This window comes from Hemibagrus wyckioides, linkage group LG22 (assembly GCF_019097595.1).
Source record: "Hemibagrus wyckioides isolate EC202008001 linkage group LG22, SWU_Hwy_1.0, whole genome shotgun sequence".
NCBI lineage: Eukaryota > Metazoa > Chordata > Actinopteri > Siluriformes > Bagridae > Hemibagrus > Hemibagrus wyckioides.
The window spans coordinates 12,665,130-12,687,602 of NC_080731.1; the positions used below are offsets into that span (position 1 = coordinate 12,665,130).

General features: G+C 38.8%; 2 protein-coding genes across 2 annotated transcripts; both read right to left on the bottom strand.

The window, feature by feature from the left end:
- Positions 1-871: 871 nt before the first annotated feature.
- Positions 872-14,687, bottom strand: cmya5 (cardiomyopathy associated 5). Its single transcript, XM_058375062.1, has 13 exons — positions 14,256-14,687; positions 10,322-13,814; positions 9,643-9,738; positions 9,281-9,514; positions 8,422-8,444; positions 7,942-8,063; positions 7,593-7,727; positions 6,599-6,745; positions 5,541-5,688; positions 4,123-4,256; positions 3,845-3,959; positions 2,785-2,961; positions 872-2,698 (listed from the first exon to the last, which is right to left on the bottom strand). The coding sequence occupies exons 1-13, from the start codon at positions 14,363-14,365 to the stop codon at positions 2,446-2,448; spliced, it is 5,187 nt and encodes a 1,728-aa protein (XP_058231045.1). The 5' UTR covers positions 14,366-14,687; the 3' UTR covers positions 872-2,445.
- A 1,153-nt stretch (positions 14,688-15,840) lies between these two features.
- On the bottom strand, positions 15,841-21,713 carry tent2 (terminal nucleotidyltransferase 2). The gene is made up of 15 exons (XM_058374313.1): positions 21,602-21,713; positions 21,063-21,231; positions 20,855-20,953; positions 20,520-20,778; positions 20,323-20,437; positions 20,147-20,238; positions 19,976-20,039; positions 19,825-19,891; positions 19,162-19,238; positions 18,239-18,367; positions 18,028-18,071; positions 17,778-17,914; positions 17,167-17,258; positions 16,594-16,673; positions 15,841-16,461 (listed from the first exon to the last, which is right to left on the bottom strand). The coding sequence occupies exons 2-15, from the start codon at positions 21,197-21,199 to the stop codon at positions 16,387-16,389; spliced, it is 1,467 nt and encodes a 488-aa protein (XP_058230296.1). The 5' UTR covers positions 21,200-21,231; positions 21,602-21,713; the 3' UTR covers positions 15,841-16,386.
- Positions 21,714-22,473: the final 760 nt, after the last annotated feature.

Here is a 22,473-nt window from a genome sequence, read left to right on the forward strand (position 1 = left end):
TCTGGGAAACTGAACTGCATCCTTACATGTACAGAGGCAGTGCGTATTTTTTATATTAAACTACTAACTACTGAAAGTACAAACAGTTCTTAAGGGGGAAAAAAAAAAAAATCAAGACCTGTTCCTTGGAAGTACTGAGCTGATTACCATTAGGAATTTCTTTGTCTACTCTGAAAGCCTGGCAGTGTTTTGGGAAGGCAGGACAAACTGTTTTTCACTGTAAAACAGATGTCTAATTTTTCCTTTCATTAGAATAGTTAAACAATGTATAACTGACAGCCCATGCTTCAGAGTAGCAGCCTTCGAAAAACACATTTCATTCATTTCTGGGCCTTGCGTAACGGCATTCAAAAGAACAAAAAAAGAAGAACTGAATTACCGTGTGGTTTTATTCTGTTTAGCTCCATGTGCACATTTTACGAGGAAATCCAACTGCACTTTCAATTCTGATACTTTTTTGCCAAACAGCTCTCTCTATGTGCCGCAAGCTCACATTTCTGCTCGTACATGAGTAATGAGCTTTATATTATTTCAAAATTTAGAAGCCATTAGTCCCAATTTTAGGCATCACAATGTGAAATTCAGGGCTTGTCCAGTGAACTGAAGCAAATCAAGGGCTCACGTTATGGTACAATGACCTCTTGTGGTAGATAGAAGTGTATTTAATATAATGGGAAACCTTGTCGAAAAACGGTGCTCTGAATCCAGCTCACTGACTGACGGACAACATGTACAGTCTATAATCTATATAAAACAATTCTAATATTTCAGTTGTCATTTATTTCTCAAGCTGTCAGTAGATCAGAGATCACTTTTAATCTTGGTTTTTGCTTCAAAACAATTACAAAAAAAAAAAAAAAAAATACACCATAATTAAACACAGAAAGGAAAAGACTTTTACAAACAGATGATAAATAACTGCTGGTTACAAGAAAAGAAAATGTTAGGTTTATAAACAATATAATACACTGTATATGCAAAAAAAAAAACAAAAATCAAAACTGAAAAATTCTTGGATTTTGGAAATATCCAGACTTTTCTGTAAATCTTTAACATTATCTTGGATTACATCATTGTATACAGATATACAGTGACCCAGACTCTTGCTGTCGGCATAGCCAGGCTTCACCATGCACAAAGAACAATATTCAATATAGAAGATCCTTTCTAGATCTGAAGTGATCTTTTAGGAAATAAGCCTTCATCCAAAAAGCTAAGGAGCATTTAATTAAAATACTACAAAAGCCAAATAGGTTGCTATTCACTTCACGACCTTCAAAATGTCTCTCCACCAGAGGTCTAAAGATAGAGATAACGAAGTTGAACTGATCGTAATTATTCAGGCCCGAGAGTAATATAACAACAACAACAACAACAACGACGAGATTAAATATTTTATGTATCTATAAAAACCAAGAGGTTTTCCCCTGAACAGAGCAGAAGGAAAGAATAAATGAAATATCTGAAAAGACTTACAGCAGCATCTACTGGTCAGCTATGATGTGAACAGTAGAGGGAAATGATAAAAGTAAACGTGATCAGCACTGCAGTAACATTTTGCTCAAGACTGGGGTGAAGTACACACAATAATACTATACTATACTATACTCCAGCATAGTATTCTCATAGTATACATTCTATACTCCATCGCTTTTTGGTACATTACACTTCTGGTTATGTCCATATTTACAAAAAAAAAAAAAAAAAAATCAAGCATTCAGATAAATCAACAAACCACATAAACCACCATAAAACACTTTCAAATAACAATTCCCTTTTTAAAAGACATCCTTACCTTAAGGGAAATCTCTCCTGTATTACTTTGGTAACTCGTTCTCAGTCAACTGCCTGTGTAATGTTATGTGTGACCACCACCAACAGTCATCTTGAGACATTTCCCTTACTGAACAGAAAACCTGGGTTTAGTCTAAGGGCAGATCTTGAAATGTATCATTCCACTTGCATGGACACAATGAAAGAAAAGTGACCAGAATTGCTTTGCACTGTGTTGGATAAAAATTCCATACAAACTACATACAGCTTTACTGTGGTCATTTTTTTAAATTTGTGTTATATGTTTCCATAATATTCAGTTCAACAAGTGCTCTTGGGCTTCTAATATAATACAAAAAAATGATTTCCTTTATTTGTCAGTACAATAAAGAAATTATTGCTATAAAATTCCAGGCAATAATTTGTCCATTCTTATCCCAGTACACTGATTGCATATGTTAGATAGAGATTAGGTTAAATAATGCTGGAGTATCCCTTTAAAAAAAGACTTTTTATCATGTACAAAGAAAGAAACCTCACACTAACTCAGGTTATCACTGATTTCTTTTCAAGAACCTAATAAATATGACACACAGTCTAAAAGATTGCAGATCCCAAGGCCAATAAAATAAAGACAGGTACTCCGGAAATCCGCCTTTATCAGAGCTACCACTACCACTGCTTGGCAAACTCTGGGACCTCTGTGGTCATCTTAAGCTCCAGGTTCCCAGGTCTCTCCAGAGTAAATACAGTGTAGCAGGGCTGGCTGAAGGCCTGCTGGAACGAGCCCAGACACTGACCATTCTGAGCGTTGAAGAAGACCAAGCGGCCCTGTGTGAAGTCCAGAAGAGTGCCGATGCGAGTGGGAACGTCCGTCACAAAGATGTCCGATTCCACGCTGTCATGGAGCAGTTCGAACCTACAGCTGTGAACAATGATGTGAAATGAGGATGATGGAAATACAGTTAATAATGGTGGCATGAATGCAAGACTACAGTGATAGTATCCAACCTGATGGAGGTGGGTACACAATGCAGACACCAGGAGGTGCTGCTGTCGCCCACTGTGCTGTCATGTGGCCCTGTCTGATAGGCCACACCAATGCGGTAGGCCTTACAGCCAGCCACCACTGTTTCCCAGTAATGATATCCAACTCGTGGCAGAAGCTCGCCCCTCACTGCTGGACATCTGCCAAGAACAGTGTACGTGTTAGAAAACAGCAGTCAAACGAGAATTAAAGAATTAAATCTCTGTCCTCTGCATCTGTAGTGATGTGTAATTACCAAGGACAAGAACTTCCTGTACTGAGAAAAGCACAAACTCATTTACCTCCAAACCTTGAAACTAATATATAACTGAGCTCCAAGAGCTGCTGTTTATCCCTGAAACAGGTTTAAACCACGATTAAAATACAGCAACTAAAGGCTTAAGATAAAAAGGTTATTATTGTTATACATTTTTATCCAGCTTTAATAGTCTTTCCATACAGTCTGTAAGTCTATACAGATAACCATTTCTTCCGAGAAAAAAATAATAATAGTGCCATCCTACAAAGATTTTCTTTAGGACTTAAAGGATACAGCCCTGAATTACACTGAATTATCAGAATTAGCATCTTGCATAAATATGTAGACAGTAACGTTTGCAGCATACAGTAGGTCTGTTTTAGGAAAACGCATTCAATTTCTCTCCCTGGTAATCACTCATGCTAATTTTACATTCACGCTATTCAGCAGACATCCATATACAGAGCGACTTACAGAGGTGCTCTGCACAGAAGTTTAGATCTTCATGCTAGTATAAATAGGTCAGGGTCTATGAATACTAACAAGCTAAAACTCTGTTAGAGAGGAATCAGTCTGGAGTTTGGACAGTAAAAATCCTACATGTCAAGGGTACTTTGTGCTTATTTAAGTGTTTGGTGAAGTGGTGTGTGTGTTTTTCAAGGACAGCCAGTGACCAGTGCCACAGATACATTTGATAAAGACAAAGCAGCATTAAAGGAAAAAAATAAAATAAAACGTGTGTGTAATAATATTACTGTGACAGTAAATACATTTTAAGCTCTCACTCTATAAGTGTGGCCATCTTATTGTAGGTTTCCACAGGATACTGCACAGAGTTCTGGTCTTCAGAAACCTTCAGCGCCATATTAGCTGTTTCACTCAGTAAGTGGAACCTGGTACCTAAACAGTTAAAATACAGACTGCATGAACACCGAAACTCACGAGACAACAATTCAAACTATCTAATATACACCTTACATAATACACATGCAGATATTGCCTACATGATACAAAATGCAGTTCTCTAACTGTAATGAAATCCTGAGATGGCCTTGGCGCTGACCTCGTGTGGAGATAAGTGCTGCCTCGCTCTGCTCACTGGCTCCTGCACTGTTCACTGATTTGATGTAAAAGAGGAAGTTCTCATTGGGTTGAAGCAGGACCTTATGCTCACAGCCTCTTATCCCAGACACAGACCTGTAAGGACATTATCATTATCATCTTATTATAAAGTGCTGTATGCTGCATTTTTATGGCATGAGGTCAAATAGTAGCTGCTTGTACAGTGCATTTGAGAATAAAGCCTTGTAGATGTCATACACTTTGCTTGAGGTAGTTAGGTCAGAAGGTCACTTATACCTATATTAATGCATTTGTTGGCAATTCATACGATAATAAGACGTGTCATTTCTGTTTCATCTGAATGCGGTATGAAACAAAGATGATGTTAAAGGAATATTCATGTTTTTCTATCTAATGCGTATGTAATGGTACCACTCCGTAGTGGATTATTTTGCTGTAACAGCATGTCCTGAAGTCTTTTATTCCCCTTATACAGCATTGCTCTGGTGACGATTGGAATTTTTCCATTTATTAATGAAATCAATTGTTTTTTTTCAGTTTGTAGTTAAGCATTGCAACACAGCTCAAAACCTGACCCTGTACTGATAACACAAATAAGGAAAAGTGTAAGCAACTGGAATGATTTTTTTTTTTCTTTCCTTGATAAGTTGGTTAAAAAAACCCAGTACAAACAGCTTTAGTCAGCATTTTCTTATTTCTCTTTCATCCTAAGACTTTTAGTTGTATGGTATTGAGTGTACTGTAGTTTTAGTTCAATTCAATACAATCTTATTTGCATAGTATTTTTCCCATTAGACATAGCAGCATTACATAAATAAATAATTTTAGTAGGATATAACTTTTTAGATTCAAAGATTTATCCCTAATGAGCAAGCCAGAGGAACCAAATTGAAAAGGGACGCCATCCTCATCTGGGTGACGCTGGGAAGTGGGATTATAAATCACTTCCCTTCTATAACAGTGTAGTAAATGGTCAAAAAGTCTATTTTGTTGAACCTAACAACTGTTCACTGATGGTGAGTCAAATGCAAAACTGTTCATATCAATTGCAATTCCAAGTCATTTCCATGGTTTCTAAGTGGTGCCATTCAGAGTAATCACATGTATCTTTAGGTCCATGTGGGGTCATCCTCAGCAGCAGAGTTTTAGATTCACATTTTAGATTCAGATTACACAATCATGTACTTAAAACATTTGGTAATAAAATCCTATAAGTGGACGTAGATTTCCATTATAGATGCCAATTGCTAAAAAGGCGTTGATTTCCTTTAGCCGTTGTATCACATACTCCACAGATTCAGCAGACAGAGAATGGGTTGAAAAAGACTGACATATTGCTTTAACAAGAACCCCATGGGAATGGCAGAATCTCTAGAGAGTGCAGTATTTGACATGTACCTGAGGCCCTCTCCCTCCAGGGCGTATTGGCGGCAGTACTCTAGAGTGAAGCTCTCAGCAGCACTGGGCTGAGACAAGCTCCAGCGGATTGTAGCAGACTCCCACAAAACTGTGCAAGCTTCTGGGTTAATCACTGGAACAGATGGGGCTGTCCAAACAGACACAGTAAAGGATTAAGTGTACTGTAAATAAGTGGATGGATTAATCTTAATAGTAAGGTTAAATCATATTAATCCTGATATATCGCATCTCCAATTCACATGCACACATTGAAATTTATGTAATATTCTATAAAAAAAAAATATATGCACTCAGTAATCTAACACTAAATAATAATAAGTGTCCAGTCCAACATGTCAATCAAAACCTGTTTAATCCTCTTTTCTACACGGATGTTATTCCTCTCCAGAGTATGACAGAGATATGCTGTTGGGCAGACTGGCTATACTACATCGCCTCTTCGTGTGGATGAGGTGTTAATATATGTGTGCACTGTGCCCTGCATTGAACTTCTGTCCCATTTAGTGTGTATTCTTGCCTCTCAGCCAGTGTTCCCAGATTGGCTTAGGAATCAGTGTGATAAATTGTTTACTGAAACAGGCATCAGTATGCTTCTCATCAGCTCTTCCTCTGGTACCTTTGACGATGAATCTCTTATTTGGACTCAGTTATCCATAAGACTTTCTGTCTCTAGCTGTTGCTCCATGTTTTATGGTCTCTCTGGCGTTTTACCATTTCTATGAAAAATGAGTTCTTAACTGAAATATGCCCTACAAGGCCATTTTTATAAGTGCTCCCAGTCTCAAAGCATTTACTTTGCTGCCAGATGACTCTGTCAGACACAGAACAAATATTTGACTACATTTCTTTATGTCCCATAAGGATATGGCTGTTAAGATAAGAACACTTTTCACAGTCTTGCGTTTGTTAGACTACATTTATCCAAATGTCATACATTTTCCTGAACACATGAACACTTACCATCCAGATCATTTTCCGGAAAATTGAATCCTCGTGGATATTGTGAAACTTGGCATAGCACTATACATCCCACTGACCTGTTCTAAAAGGAAGTCTCTCACTGGGCAGACTGCATCCAGTGTAGTTCACTGCCATCACCCACACCTTATAGCACTTATCTGGCTCCAGCTCTTCCAGATTACAGTGACTCTCCTTCACGGTCACCCTGTACTCCTCTGAGATGGCTACAGATCAAAAGTGACATTAAAAGAAACAATCTACTTTAGTTTAACTAAATAAAAACTTGGAACAAAACACAACAGGGGAAATGTTGATTATTTTCCAATAAGAACACTGTGTTTAATTTACTAGTGATAACAATTTATTAGAACATCACACTGTACCTTTTGTCCTTTTATAGTTACATCACTCACGTTATAAAAGCTATGACCAGCTGTTCCCTCACCAGCCTGATTTTTCTCCCTCTCTTGACATTTATGAAACAAAAATTGGAATAAAAACAAGAACAGGCTACCTCAAAAGCTCTGCTGTGTTGAAAAAATATAAAGGAACAGCCTTATGTTACAGCCTTGAGCGCTAACACTGGAGACTCCTTCCAAAACAATTAAATCAAGCCTGCTAACTTCATCATCATATTAAAATGACACATGTTTAAGCTGATAACACATGGGCAAATTAACATAAACCTTGCAGCCAGAATAACTGAGCTGTGCGGTTATGCATAAACCCAAGTAAAATAAAAATGGCAGATTGACTGTAAACATTGACGAAGACAAGTTTTCACATGAATAGTTCTCAAACACTGAAATATATTGGAAACACTTTACATTAAACTCAAACATAGCAGAAATAAAGCAACATAATATATGTCCAAGATCTGACCCTCTACACATACTGTATACTGAAGTGTATACTGAATAGAAACTGAATAGAAACAATTCCGATATAACCTTCTCCAGACCAGAACAAATGCTAGTAAAAGACATCAGTACTGACAGACATCACTAGGAACACTTCAGCTGTGAATAACAGACTGTGCATTCCTATAAATCTGATTCCACCCTGTCTTACCTCCTTGAGGGTCTTCCATGCAGTAGACCTGGAAACAGTCGATGATGTCTCCTTCATTCACTGTCCAGTACACAGTGACAGAGGTGCTTGTGGCAGAATTTGCTTCCTGCGGCTGCAGATGGGGTTGCTGGGGCACTATTAATAGCAGAAACAAAAAGACTCTTCAGAATCTAATAAACTGATCGAATTTCCCTCATGGATTCAATAAAGTATCTACCTACCTACCTACCTACCTACCTACCTACCTATCTATCGCACATGTAGGCTCTTGGCTTTCTTCTTACCATAATCTTACTCAAATCATGACTGAAATGGGGTCCATTACACACCTGCTATATTAACGACATACCTGGAATCACTTGCCGGTTTTTCTTCCCGTTTCCTGTGGTGCCTTTGGCATAATCTTCAAACACAAGCAAACCTCTTGGGCCGAGCTCTAGAGACATGACTGAGTCGAGAGCTGTTTTTAACCTGTCATTAATCATCAACACAAATACAGAGTTTGAGATATAAAGTTAAATATACATTATATACTGTAGAGGTATATTATACAGGATAGCTCCTATATGCATTCATCTCCATTTCTGAACTGTAATGCAAACTCCCACATTCATTTCAGCTTCAGAACTACAGAGCTGTATTGGCATGCAGACTTTTTAAAAACTCGTAAAGAATTAGACACTTCGAAAGTGCAGTAGCAAAGACATCAGCACACGCTTCATCATCTTCACGGCAAACATTTCAAGATCAGTATTCAATACGTATCAAGCACTGTGACTGGGTGAGTGTTTACTAAGGTCACTCCATGTGCAACACACTCATTATTTACCTCATGTCAATGTCTTTGTATGACTGGGGATGGAAGAAAAAGACATCTGAGTGAAAATAGTTCCATCTGAAGAAGCGGTTTACATATGTGGTGACAATAATGATCACGAAAATCAGATTAATTCAATATTATTCTTTTAAAAAATAAAATGAATATCATTTTACAAGGCAATGACTCACAAAAGTACACAGTGTTGGCACAGATTAAGGGCGCTAGTATAGATGACTTGTACATGTTGTTGTTCTTTCGGCTGCTCCCTGTTTTTGGGGTCACCACAGCGGATCAATTGCACTGCATGTTTCGATTTGGCACAGGTTTTACACCGGATGCCCTTCCTAATGCAACCTTCCCATTTAATCCGGTCTTGGGACCAGCACTGAGAGTTAACTCTTCAGTGGCTGGGGTTAGCTCCTTGCCTGGGAATCGAACCAATGAGACCACAGGATCCTGCCGCTGGACCACCAGGAGGCTTTAGTATATTTTCATTGTCTGTACCGCTTATCCGATCTATACTCGGGTCACGGGGAGCCTGTGCCTATCTCAGGCATCATCGGGCATCAAGGCAGGATACACCCTGGACGGAGTGGCTTTAGTACATGATTTAGTAAATTTGTTTTTTGAAAAATAATTGTTTTAGCGATGGCCTAAGTACAAGTGTATTATGTGGCTGACGAAACCATTCATAGTGCTTATTTGTGTTTACATGCGCCTCTTTAAATGATCACCCTCCCCTTTAAATGATCTTGTCTAACTCTCCTTCAGGTCAAATCTGAACATCTAATGTGCATTAAATATTGGTATAACTGAGCAAATATTTGAGCATGGCTTTGAGCATATGAAAATGAAAAGCCAAACTCACCGACAAAAATGCTAACTCATCTGTCTCTTCCACCTCTTTTGTTGTGGTCTCCATCATCTCCTTGGCTGAGTCGATGTCCTTTTGGAAAGACAAAATTTGATCGTAAAGCTGCTCAAGTTTGGCCTTCTTCTCTTCCTCCATAGTCTGAGACATTTCGTTGTACCGCTCCATCACCAGCTTCATCATCTCCTCGTTTTGCTGATCCAGGGCTTTCTCACCGTCCTTGCATTGATCCTGTGTGCCGGCAGACATGGACACAATCAGATGTGCTTTTGTAGATCTTGGACCAAATTCAAGACAAAATTTGGTCTTGTTATATCAGACCTTTGAGATGCAAATTCTACATTTAATTCAGAGCATACCTCTACAGAGTTGTACGCCAGCTCGAGTTCCGAAACCATGTCTTCAATATTTTCTGATCTTTCTTGTAGAACCGATATCCAATTACTCAACTGATTCTGAAAATCACAAAAAAGATCGTGTTTTTCAAACTTTACATGCTTGAATAATTACAAAATTCCATATTAACATTTCCATTTTCCCTGAAACCAAATATGGGGCGTTTTAGTTTGTACTTATTTTTATTTTACAGATCAAACTCTTCAAAATCAGGACTGATCTGTTGTTTAGGGAATGAACACAACATCAATGCTGCATTACAGACATGTTTTCCCCCCTCAGAACTCCCCGGGGTATGAGTGTATGTATATTTCACTATGCTGAAAACTATCAACAGCCAGTGAAACTAAAAGTAAGTAGTAAATACTGTATGTAAGTTCTGTCACATTATACAAGGTTTTAAATGCCAAGAGTCACTGGCTCTGCATAAAAAGAAATGAACTGTTGGTGACTTCATGATCCAAGTTTCCCCAAGAGAATTCTTGATGTAGATCAGATATCAGGCTGCTGAGAAGAGATGTCATGGAGGACCACAGAGGAACATTCCTACCTATATACTCCATAATTTCCACTGTCATATAATCACAGTGGAAATTACAGCATGTAAAGGTAAGAATGTTTGAAATAAAAAAATGAACTTACCTTAATGTCTTCAAACGCTTTTTCCAACGTTGACACCTCATGATTTCCATGGCCACCATCACTCAGTAATATTGGGCAACGGCAGACGAGGCAGAATGCATCCATTGGCTGAATTTCTACTTTTTCCTTCAGTTGCCTGAGAGCTGATATTTGGGTGTTATCCAAGTCCTCGATAAATTCATAGTCTGCCTCGAATGAAGGCTCTTGAAATTCATCCTGGCCATGTTCCACATATTCTCCTTTAGCTGCAGTTACGTCCATCTCTGATTGTCTTGCATCATGCTCAGTGACTACCTCATAATCTAGCTCCTCGTATATTTCCTTTTGCAAATCAGGCTCTGCCAAATCACGGCCGAACCCAGAAAGGTCTTCCAGTGGGCTGAAACTCCGTAAAGTCGAAAAGGGGCCTTTGTCTCTTTTTAAGCTTTGATCCGTGGCAAAGTTATTATTTTCTTCAATGTATTCTACTGCTTCCAAAGGTGAAACCCTCATTGTTGAGTCCTGTATCTCCATTGGAGGGGAAGGACTTGCAGGCTCCAGAGTTCTCCATAACTCTTCTTTGTGTGTATCCTTTAGAAGTATTTTTTTGGTTTTACTTTTATTTTTTCCCTCTACCTTTTGTACATCATCTACTCTGTTAACATCTTCTTGGTATACAGGCTTAAGGGCCTCCGCAGTAACCCCCAACTTATTTCTGTCTATAACTACATCCATTATCGCACTGTTCTCTTCCTTAGTTCCAGTTGGTGGCACAGTAACTTTGGATGCGGCATCTGGTTCCGTAGCAGGAATGAGTGAAATCATCTTAATCTCAGCATGTGAGTCATTTAAAACATCTGCCAGGTTCCTGCCTACTTTCTCATCAACCACATCTCTTTCTGTGATCTCTGGAGCAGGAGGACACACAACATCACTCTCAGCCTCTTTGGTATCACCTGAGATCTCTCTGAGATCATAACCTGTTGGTTTCTCTGAGTATACCTCCATTTCCCCTAACTCATCATCTTTCTTCTCATGTGTGAAGACACACTTAGCTACATTATTCAGACTTTCTACAGCTTCTGTCTTCTCTGTTGTTACACCGTCTGTACCCGAAGTCTTTCTATCAAATACTGTCACTGTGTCTTTCTCAGTCTGTTCTTTTAGCTGCTCTGTGGCCTTGACCTTGATTTCGTCATCTCTCTCTTCAGTCGTACCTGCTTCATTTAAAATTTTCTGCTCACGTATGGTTTTAAGATCAGTTTGGACTTCACTATCTAAATCTGGTAGCAAGGTTTTGTCAGTGAATTGCTCCTGCTTTCCACTTTCAGGTACAATGGACTGGACTGCAGTATCTTTCAGGGCTTCCTCTACAGCAGGTATCTCCTTACTCTCCAGAACTTCAGATCTGCTTTCCAGTACTGCTTTACTACTTTTCCTGTGAAATTCTGGCATTTTTTCACCAGAGGGCTTGGTCACATCTTTACATTTCTCTGATTCACAGACCTTTTGTTGACTGATTTTTTCTTGATGCACACTTCCTATTTCTTCAGCTGTCCTTGTTGCTGATGTATCTTTTACATCGAAATCCTTCACTAAATTAGGTTTACCAATTTTTTGTCTTGTCGTCGTAGCTTGCTGCCCCTTGTCCGGTGTTTCTTTCATGGTAATAGTAATGCTTTCTCGAAGGTCAGCTTTTACTTGTTTGTCGTCTTTTTTTGTTAGCTGTTGTGGCAGGATCTCAACCTTATCATTCAATCCAGTTACTTTTTCTTCCACTGAACCTCTGGAAACCTGTTTGTCTGTGTGCTTCAGTTCCTGAACTTTGCTTTGTTTTCCATCTTCTATTAATAAAGTTTTATCTGATTCCTGATTCGCTGTTTTAAATACCTCACTGATTTTAAAAGGAAGTTTATCAGACGAGACAGTTTCTCGAGTCACACAGCCAGTTTTATCTTCACATCCCTCTACAGTCTCTGAAACACGTTTAACTGTTACACAGCCGGTTTTCAGCCCGTCGTCACAGTCTTCACAGTCCTTTGACGAATACGAAGGCTGACGTTCATCTTTTATATCATGTTTCCTCTCGAACTCGGCTTGATCGACACCAACATCCTCTTCTTGGGGAGTATCATCTTCCTTAACGCGAATTAAACATCCAGTCATTTCAAATTTATTCTGTGGCCATATCACTCTGTCACTGGCTGGAGTGTCAACCTCTTGTACGTCTTCAACCACTGGAGTGTCATCTTTCAATATGAATTTCTCCAGGTAGCCATCTCCATCATCTGAATCAGAATAACGTCTTTTAAATGACTTTTCTGAAACCACACTTTCGATATCTGAGGTGTCCTCGTCCTTCTTTCTATAGCCAAGAGCATCTTCATAAAGATCTAAGTAATGGAACGACATTGCTCTTGGCTCGTCTAGGAGATCTTGATCTATGATCTTGGGCGGGCCAGGGGGAAGGAAAATCGGAGTAAGGATAGTCTCCTGGCTGCCAAATAAAGTTGAACCCCATTCTTTGGGTGTTTTAAGGCTCCCACTTGCATGCTCTAAGTCTTCTTTATGGTGTGATGGCAGTTCACGTGCTGCATTGCAACTTGCTCCATAAAACACTTCATCTAGATGATCATCTGCAATTTCAACGTCAGTGACAATGACAAAAGAATTCTCATCAGCTGTGTCCTCCACCTTTTGTTCTTTTTCATGCACCTGAGCCTCCTCTTGCTGGATATCTTGTGTAGACCCAGACTTCTCAGAGTCTGGTGCTTGATGATCTAGCAGTGTGAATTTCTCTAAGTAGTCCATATCAGTTTCATCTTTGTTGAGCTGCTCATTAGCAGGGGTCTGAGATAAGCCTGCATGACTATCATCTTTTACTTCCTGAATGTCTATCCCGGTGTCCTCAGGAATGGTGGTGGGAGCTAGGCTTTCATGTTTGCACTTTGTTTTGATCTTTGGAGTGTCCTCCAAGTAGGACAGATTGTCTGGCAATTCTGTACTGCATTCCTCATCCACTGTAGGAAGTTTTGACGGTACTACAATATTAAGTATTTCAAACCCCTCAGAAATCAGGTTGAATAGCTCTTGATCCTTGTCTGGTTTTCCGTCTGCTGTTTGACCATCCTGTGAATCTTCGCATCTTATATTTGGTACAGAGACTTCAATCATTGCAGGTCTCTCTTCTCCTATTGCAGGGCCTGACAATCTGGAGCCTGGTCTGCGAAACCTATCACCCAACTTTCCTCTGCTGCTCGTTTTTTTCCTTCTTCTCACCTTGTCTTCATCCATAATGATAACTATATTACCCTGTGTCCCCGAACCCTCCAGGCTGTATGAATCTGATGGAGAGCTGGCTTCCGAGGCCCATGGTGTCGAGCACCTGCTTGATGCGGTCTCCCACACGATCCCACTGTCCTCGCTCTGGACCGTCACCATGGAGAACGACGGGTCCACCATCAGGCACTGGAATTTGGGCTTTACAGCTGGATCGTCGACTACTTCCTTTAAACTGTTTCAAAAAGGAAAGCAGGAGGTTTCACTGTGATGCAAAACGGTACATCTGTCTAAATGGTACAGCAACTTGAGAACATGTTGGGAGTGACAAGTGGTTATTAACTAAAGTTGTCAGGACACTGAGATTTGTAGCTCTGGAAGTGCAACAGATATTATCCTGGCGGTAAAATATATCATAGGCAAAAACTTTGCACTTCAATGGATATCAGGTATTGTGGTAAAATAGGTTGTGTTTAATGCTTCTTATTTTTTTAATAAGATACAAACTGACAGTTTAATTTAAGAACTAAGTAAATTAGAACAACCTGTGCCATATACATGAATAAAAAGGTAAAAACACAGGTTTTATTTCGTGGTCTCATAATTTCACAGGTTTTTCTAATGAACTAACAGCATGCATTAGTCATGTAACCTTTAGAAAGAGCAGGAGCTGTACCTGTTGTGTAGTTCCTCAACTTCTTCGTCGTCAATGTTGGTAGCCTCTGTCCCATCGTCCTGAATCTCCGACTCGGTCCTTTCACTTTCTTCCTGCGCGTGAGACTCCATTTTTGTCCGTCTAAAACCCTGGAAGTTCTTTTAATTTTTTATTGAAAGGAGTGCAGCTCCGTGTAGAGACCATCGCCAGTGGAGTGCGGTTCGCCTTACTCAGCGCGCGCTCGAAATAGAATGCAAATTATTCTCGAGAGCTCGGCGCGCGCAATGCGAAAAGCAGGAAAAACAGCCTCTTTTCCTTTCCAGAAGAGTTTTTTTTAGCTCGTGCACGGTCTGTTTCTTACGTCTCTTGTTTTTGTTTTTTTTTTTCAGACGGCAAAAGAAGATAAATGATGACCAGCCGTGTTTAGATGATAAACTATAAGAGCGCTATGGTGTGTAATACGACACTGGTTGGACACCTCCATGTTTTGCGAGGGGAAGGCCTGAAGCACTGCAGTGCCAAGAGCTAATTTTACACCACAACCTCTTCACTCAAATGCTTCATGATGAACTAAGGGCACAACGCATGGCGTCACTACACCCGAAAAACTGTACAAACTAATTCAGTGCAGTGTTAGATTTAATTGTTCTTTTTTAGTAAAGTACATGGATAAACAAACAGTAATTATATAAAGGTGTGCTGTGGGATCTGGCACCGACACTTTAGCAGCAGATCCTTTAAGTTGTGAGTTGGTGTGTCCATAATTCGGACTTGTTTGTCCAGAACACAGATGCATTGAGATCTGAGGAATTCGGAGAGCAATTCTACGCGTTATGTTTCTCAATGTGTGCCAGTGAGGCAGGACACATTATCCTGCTGTAACAGGCCACTGCCATAACCATTTGTTTAAGGTTTAGGTGGGTGGTACGTGTCAAACTGACATCCACAAAAAAGCCAAGAGTCAAGGTTTCGAAGCAGAATATTGCCCAGAGCATCATGCTGCCTCCTCTGGTTTCCCGTCTTCCCATAGTGCACCCTGGTGCCATCTCTTTCCTGGGTGACACAAAACCACCCAGCAGTCCACATGATGATAAATAAATAACATGATTCACCAGAGGATGCCATCTTCTTCCATTGCTCCATGGTTCAGTTCGGATGCTCGTGTGCTTTCAGTGGTGGACGGGGTAAGCATGGTCACTCTGCCCAGTATGCAGCCCCATACATATCAAGTGGGTGCTAACAGCTGCATACTAGGAACACCACCAAAAGACCTGCTGTTTTGGCCCTTGTCAGTCCTCTAAACTGCACAACAATTTCTCTATTATTATTATTATTTTAATAGTGAGTCTTTCACTTAAGAGTGCTTTCACACAGTGAAAGAAATATTTATGAAATAATGCTAACATTTAAACACTAGAGTCTGCATATTTAATCAGACATCGATATATACATTGTTGAAAAGGTTGCAGTAGAAAAGAAAACAGTTTCACGGTTGAGGATTAATTCTGATATCACTCCTCTACTGTTCACCTCACTTCTTTTCATCAGTGTTTTTCTTGTCCTTGATTATAATGCTTTTTGTAAGAAGATGGCCGACAAGATAACATTTAAATAAGGTAATTTTAATTCATTAAATAAACATTAAAAAGACTGTACAGAATGTACAAGAAGTGACAGAACAAAGCAAGAACAAAGCGCCAACATACACCAGTGACTTATTTTCTAATGCTGTTATTTTCTAAGGCATTAATTAGTGTCAAAAATCCGGTATTGAATCAGAGACCAGGTACTAATTATATTAGAATGAGGAAATATAGAACAGATTAATGACCTGTTTGAGAACAGAACCTGAAGAGCTTCCTACAAACATTGTGCAACAAAAGGCCACAACCTCATCTACACATGTTTGATGCTCATATGAGACTACAGCTTTTTGGTCATAAGGAACTTGTGGCTAGCATTGCAGTGCTGCCCAAAGCCCACATCTAAGCAAGAAAACAAAGTCCGGATAATTTAACACTATTTTTAACTTGAACAGGTGCAGTGTAGAGGTGATGGTGATGCAAGAAAAGTGGTTTAAGATGACTGCCGAACAAAGTCCATGAAGGTTGTTCAGCTGTCTTCATAAAAAAAAGGCTCATCACTGCAGGGGTTATCTTTTCAACATTGTTTCTCTGATGGGTAAAATGTAGTTCAGATCTTTCCTCACTTGCAGCACCTGCCAGGACTACAAAAGAGTTGGACAGTAAGAACAGACAGTTAAAACACATCTCTGAATTATTTATTAAATAAACCCTAATCAAGGGAAAAACAGCAGTGCACAAATAAATCTAATAAATAAGTCTTGTGAGTTCAATACCTCTGTAAACACTGCTCTGATGGCATCAAACTTCATTTTCTCATGAACCGCTCTTGCTGTGTTTGAGCTGTCAAACGGTTCTAAAAACAGAAACAAGATATTATATAATGCAACATGAAAAATAAGAATGTGCTAATATTTAAAATCACTTCCACAAGTTGTCAGAGTTACACTCACTGAGCACTTCATTAGGAACGCTACACTAATACTGGTTAGGGGCTCGCTTTGATCTCAGCAGATTTTTACAGGCGATCTTTCTGTTTGCGAATCTGCCGCTCTACCACATCCCGAAGGTGTTCTCTACTGGATTCGGATTGGTTGACATTCTGAGATTCTTTTCTGATCACCACAATTGTACAGAGAGGTAATGTAACTCCAGCCTTTTTGTCAGACTGTACACATCACACTGCTGCCACATGATTGGCTGATTAGACAGTTGCATGAATGAGTAGACGTGCATGTGTTCCTAATAAAGTGTCCAGTGAGTGTACCCAGAATAAAACGTCAAAGAGCTGAAATGACAACCATATCTGCTATCTAAGAAGGACTCGGTAAGAAGAAATGTCAAGTTACCCTCAACATAAAGGAAATTGCTTCTCCACTCCCAGCAGTTTGACTTAGGCAGAGCTTTTGCTTCACGGACAGAGATGACGTACTTGTCCCATCTGTAACCCAAACAGCAATGCATGGAATTTGAACCATGACAGTCACACACATACATTTCTTTATATTGTTATATGTATTGTTCATTTTAATCATGATAAAGTAAGCCATGTTAGAGGCTCAGCCAGGGCCAGGAAAAGGGGAAATGTCAGACCTGTTACTGTCAATCAAAACAGTTCAATGAAACAAGAGCCTGGCAGTCTGGCAGATTTGTGGGACACAGTCTAATGAAGGACTAAAGTTTTTACACACATGGAGTATCGAAGAACTAAATGAAAATGAATATTTAAGTATGCAGGAAGTAAGTTAGGTTAAATACCTAATAAAGAAAGGACTAAAGCTGAAGTTCACAATATGGAAGTTGCACTGATTATCAATAAAGATTACATGGTAACATTTCTGCTGTCTGAATCCAGGACCTCTGGATGTGGATCATTTTGAAAGTCGAATTCAAACGATCCGATTACTTACATAAGAAAAAGGTATTACCTTAAAGATGCATGAAAATAAAACAAACTGACCTGAAAGCTGTGGCATAGTATTTCAGGAAGCCAAGGAGCAAGTCTCCAAGAGATGACTGGTTCTTCGACAGGAAAGGAGGAATGCACTTGGGGCCGTCTGGTACAAGATGAAGATCCATTACAGGGCTGAAACACTCCTGCAGAAATATCGCTATCATGTTAGTTATATATATATATATATATATATACATACACACACACCACCAAGATAAATCTGACCCTTATGTTTAACAAGAACACAAATGCTTACTGGATAATCCTTTTGAAGGCAAGGAATGACAGGTTCTGGAAGAGCTAAACAGGACAGAATTTTAAGAAAACGTTAAAATCCGTCCAGGATTCCATTTAAAAACAAATGTATAGGATACAGTATAGAATGTGTCTGTGAAAAAGGCAGACTAGTATACCCCATCATAATGCTCACATCTCACACTATTGACATTTCTGTGACTGGCACTTACTCTGGAGGTAATGTAGGACCATTAGGACCAGTGTGTAGCTGCTCAGGGTTCCACGGCTGGCATCGTTGATCCTGTGATGACCAGCCCACTTCTTGATCGCGAGGATGACGGGGCGAACGCGCTTTTCGACTAAATGACAGAACGCACAGATGCAGATAAATCAACAGAATAAATATATGGAAACTGACGGTTCAGTGCAGCACATTTTTGAGGTGATGTATTTAAACCATTATTACAGTATTTAAAAAAAAAAAGAAAAGAAAAGAAGACATTCTCAGCCTTAATGATCACGGCACGTTTTATTTCACGTGCTGAAAGAACATTAAGCAAATATAACCTGTATCAGTCTTTCCTGGATTTCATATTTTTCTGATTGCAGAAATGAAGTGAAAATTTCACTTAATGAGTTAATTTTATAGGAGCTTGCAACTGTTCAAAATGACTGCAGGTTTTCTGCAGACTTGACCTGAGATGTGTGCATTTAGCCAAAACCCTCTCAAATGCGCCATACAGCTATCACACAAGGTAAATTACACGTGTGTCTGCACTGGGATTCGGTTAAAGAAGAATCCTGTTCAAGTAGTTTTCTGTAAAAAAGTATTTAAAATAACTAAAGGAGAAAAAAATCAAGCATTTTTGGCTGTAACAATAAAAAAAAACAAAGATATCAGAGCTGTGAACCCAAACCAGTTACAGTTAATGTTAATACGTTTCTATCATTCATGAAATATTTTATATTTATTTTTACGTTATTATTTCAATTAAGTCATCAAACTTTAGATAAAATCCATTCAAACAGGTCCACAATGATTACTGTTATTATTCTGTTATTATTGTTGGAATGCAGTTTAGAGTGATCTATATAATATACACATATAATATATAAATAATCACAAAACTCTGAGAAGTTGGTGTGCACTTACGGTATGCGTACGTCCGAAGCAGGAAAGTGTTCCTGATTCCCACGGTGTTGTTAACGTTCAGATCAAACTCCACACCACTGTAATTAGACAGAAGTGGATAAGATGAAATAATCGTTATGCTTGGCTTCGGTTCCAATGAGTTTCTAGCAAACACGATGTTTTAAAATATTTAAAAAAATACACTGCCACTGTATGTAAACTCTGTTAACTGGTCATTTACAATTATCCCAAGGTGTAGACTAAGTAGCTAGACCACTGTACAGTAGTGACACTATGTGTATCAGTGTGTAGGTCTGAGTGTAGCCGGGGATTTTACACAACCTCCTGGACTGAGAAAACAACAAATATGAACATATCCAGCCAACAGCAAAATGAAGGGCAAGAGGAAGTAGTTTTCAACTACTAGGTCATATCATTGCTGACCATGTGCTTCCAAGCAAGCTGGGATATGTGGGGAAAAAATTTCACTGTGCTATACTGTATATGTGACAAATAAAGGCTTCTTATGCTTCAAATAAATTCGAAAAAATATATTAACTATGCTTGAAAGTTCAACTACATATCTAAAAGAGACACACAGGCAGACTACTACAATGTAACAAGTCCGACATGTCATAATTTGACCCCTAGGATCTTGTGTTTCTGTGCTGTTTAATTTCCTACCTGCCTCTGTCCTTGAACTTCAGTATTGGCACTTTGGCTCGGATGAGCTGAGGTCTCTCAATGTAAGCTGTGGACCAAAGCACATTATGTCAAATTTCAACCTCGCACATGTTCAGGCTCTGCTTTATAAACAACAGGAAAATGGACTTACACAGCTTGTATAACAACTTCTGCACAAGACTGAGTATGTACACTGCATCGGTTTTCTGGTTAATCTATTAAAGGCAGATACAATTTTATAATGAAGCAATAAATGACCCTAACGCTGATTTAGTTCTCTTAATATAACGTTATATTACGACTCATAAATAAATGAACTTACTGGACCCTCTTGAACGACAAGACATAAATCGGCATCACTGGTCCGACTGCCGAAACCATTCAGAGATGACCCTGCCAGGTAGATCCTCGCACCTGTATGATAGACAGAATCATTTAAAATGATATGTCTTTACAGTGCAGCTGAACACAGTGGATGAAGACTCGAAGCAGACCTACATGGGAAGAGCCTCTGAATGTCTGTCTGCAACCTCGCACGACAGAATTCCTTCTTCTCCAAGTCCTCACTCTTCTGCTCACAAGTGTGGAACAGATCCAGGATCTGTTGGCTCAGCTGAAACATTAATTCAGTGCTTTTAATGAGGTCACATAAAATAGCTTGGAGAAAAAAAAAGGCAATGTGAATCAAAGTATACCTTATCTTTGATTACATGTGATGGCAAAGAACTCTGACTGGACTCCTCTCTGAGAAATGGCATGCTGCACTGGGGTGTAGAGGTGACCACATGGCGCATAGGAGAGTGAATCGGAGAGCAGACCTCCCTCACAAACCCACCGGTTTGTACCTGCTCACCCCGAGCCACTGGGCCTGTATTGGCCGGGGGTGCATACGGATGGGACGAACCGAAGCGCTGCCTCTTGAGGTCCTGCTGTGTGTTTCCATCACTTTTCCTCCTAAACCAATTGCATTTTAAAAAAGTCACAGAGATAATATGCAAAACAAACAACATATGTAAAGAGCGAGGCTTACTTTCTGGATCCATTGGGAGTGGTGCGAGAAATTTCCGGCGCAGCTTTCCACTGATATTTTGGTATATGAGGGAATACAATCAAAGGTTGGCCATGTAAGCTGAGGGGAGAAAGATTTTACATGTATAAAATAAAGACAAAAACGTGTTGTACAGACATATTGAAGAAATAACGAGAAATCTCAGACAAACAAGAAGTCTCAGTCTCACTTTGTGACATTCAGATGGGCTTCAGTTCGTTGTTGTTGTTGTTGTTGGAATAAGTTATGGGGTAAAATACGCTGGGTGAATAAAGCATTATTAACTTGCCCTTGCTTGTGAGGGAAGACTGGAGACCTCGGAAACATCTTCTTTGGAAAGCAGAGCAAACATCTGCTCCCTGAAAAGAGCCACAGGAGAGGAAAGAGCTTTCAACACCAAGAGGACTTCAACTCTCACAAATTGTGTTATAAGTTTATCATTTAGTAATAATCGGACGTTTTATTAAAAGAACGAGTAAAGAAGAGATTGTTGCCGTTTTTGCAAATCTCTAAACACAACAAATTCTGATTTATATGAGAGATTTTCTATCAGCTCGCTAACAACACCCAACCCCTCCTCATGCTAGCTAACTGTATGTTCAAATATCGAGCCAGTTCTACTGGTGGATTTCAGGAAATGAATGTAACGGAGATTATCGCTAACATGTACATTCCTCAGAAGGGAAATAAAATATCACATAAACTGTAAATGATAATATAGAAACTTACAGACAGAGAGGATAAATGCTGCTACTTAGCCAAAGAGCTTTAGTAAATATATCAGACGACATACATGGGTGGGAGTTTTTCCAACTTCCGGGTTACAACTTCCGCTTCGGTGTGTGTGTGTGTGTGTGTGTGTGTGTGTGTGTAGATAGATAGATAGATAGATAGATAGATAGATAGATAGATAGATAGATAGATAGATAGATACTTTATTCATCCCAATGGGAAATTTACAACTTCCAGCAGTATCCACAAAGTACATGTAATAAACTAATAAAAAAAAAAGTGTGTGTGTGTGTGTGTGTGTGCGTTTTAAAGGAAAGCTCTGTAGTTCATTGTGCCTAAGGGAAAAAAACAAACAAATAATAATAATAATAATAATAATAATAATAATAATAATAAAGAAAGAAAGAAATAATAAACGATATATTATTATTATTATTATTATTATTATTATTATTATTATTATTATTTGTTTATTACTACTTGTTTAATAATAATAATAATAATAATAATAAATAAATAAACAATAAACGATACATTATTATTATTATTATTATTGTTGTTGTTGTTGTTATTATTGCTATTATTATTATTTAAGGACTGAAAACATTATTTGTGGTTGTATTATTATTATTATTATTATTAGTAGTAGTAGTAGTAGTAGTAATAGTAGTAATAGGTTGGGTACACCTCAACAGTAAATAATAAACAATAAACAAAACAATAAAGTGAGGGACAACACAAGATAACGCCGTTCAAATCAGTAGAGACAACACAAATGTTCTTAAAAGAGCAAGTTGTTTATAATACTCAATTTGTGTCTGTGTGAATGTGTAAATAAGACCAGAAACAGTAGTAGTGACTGAGGTAGA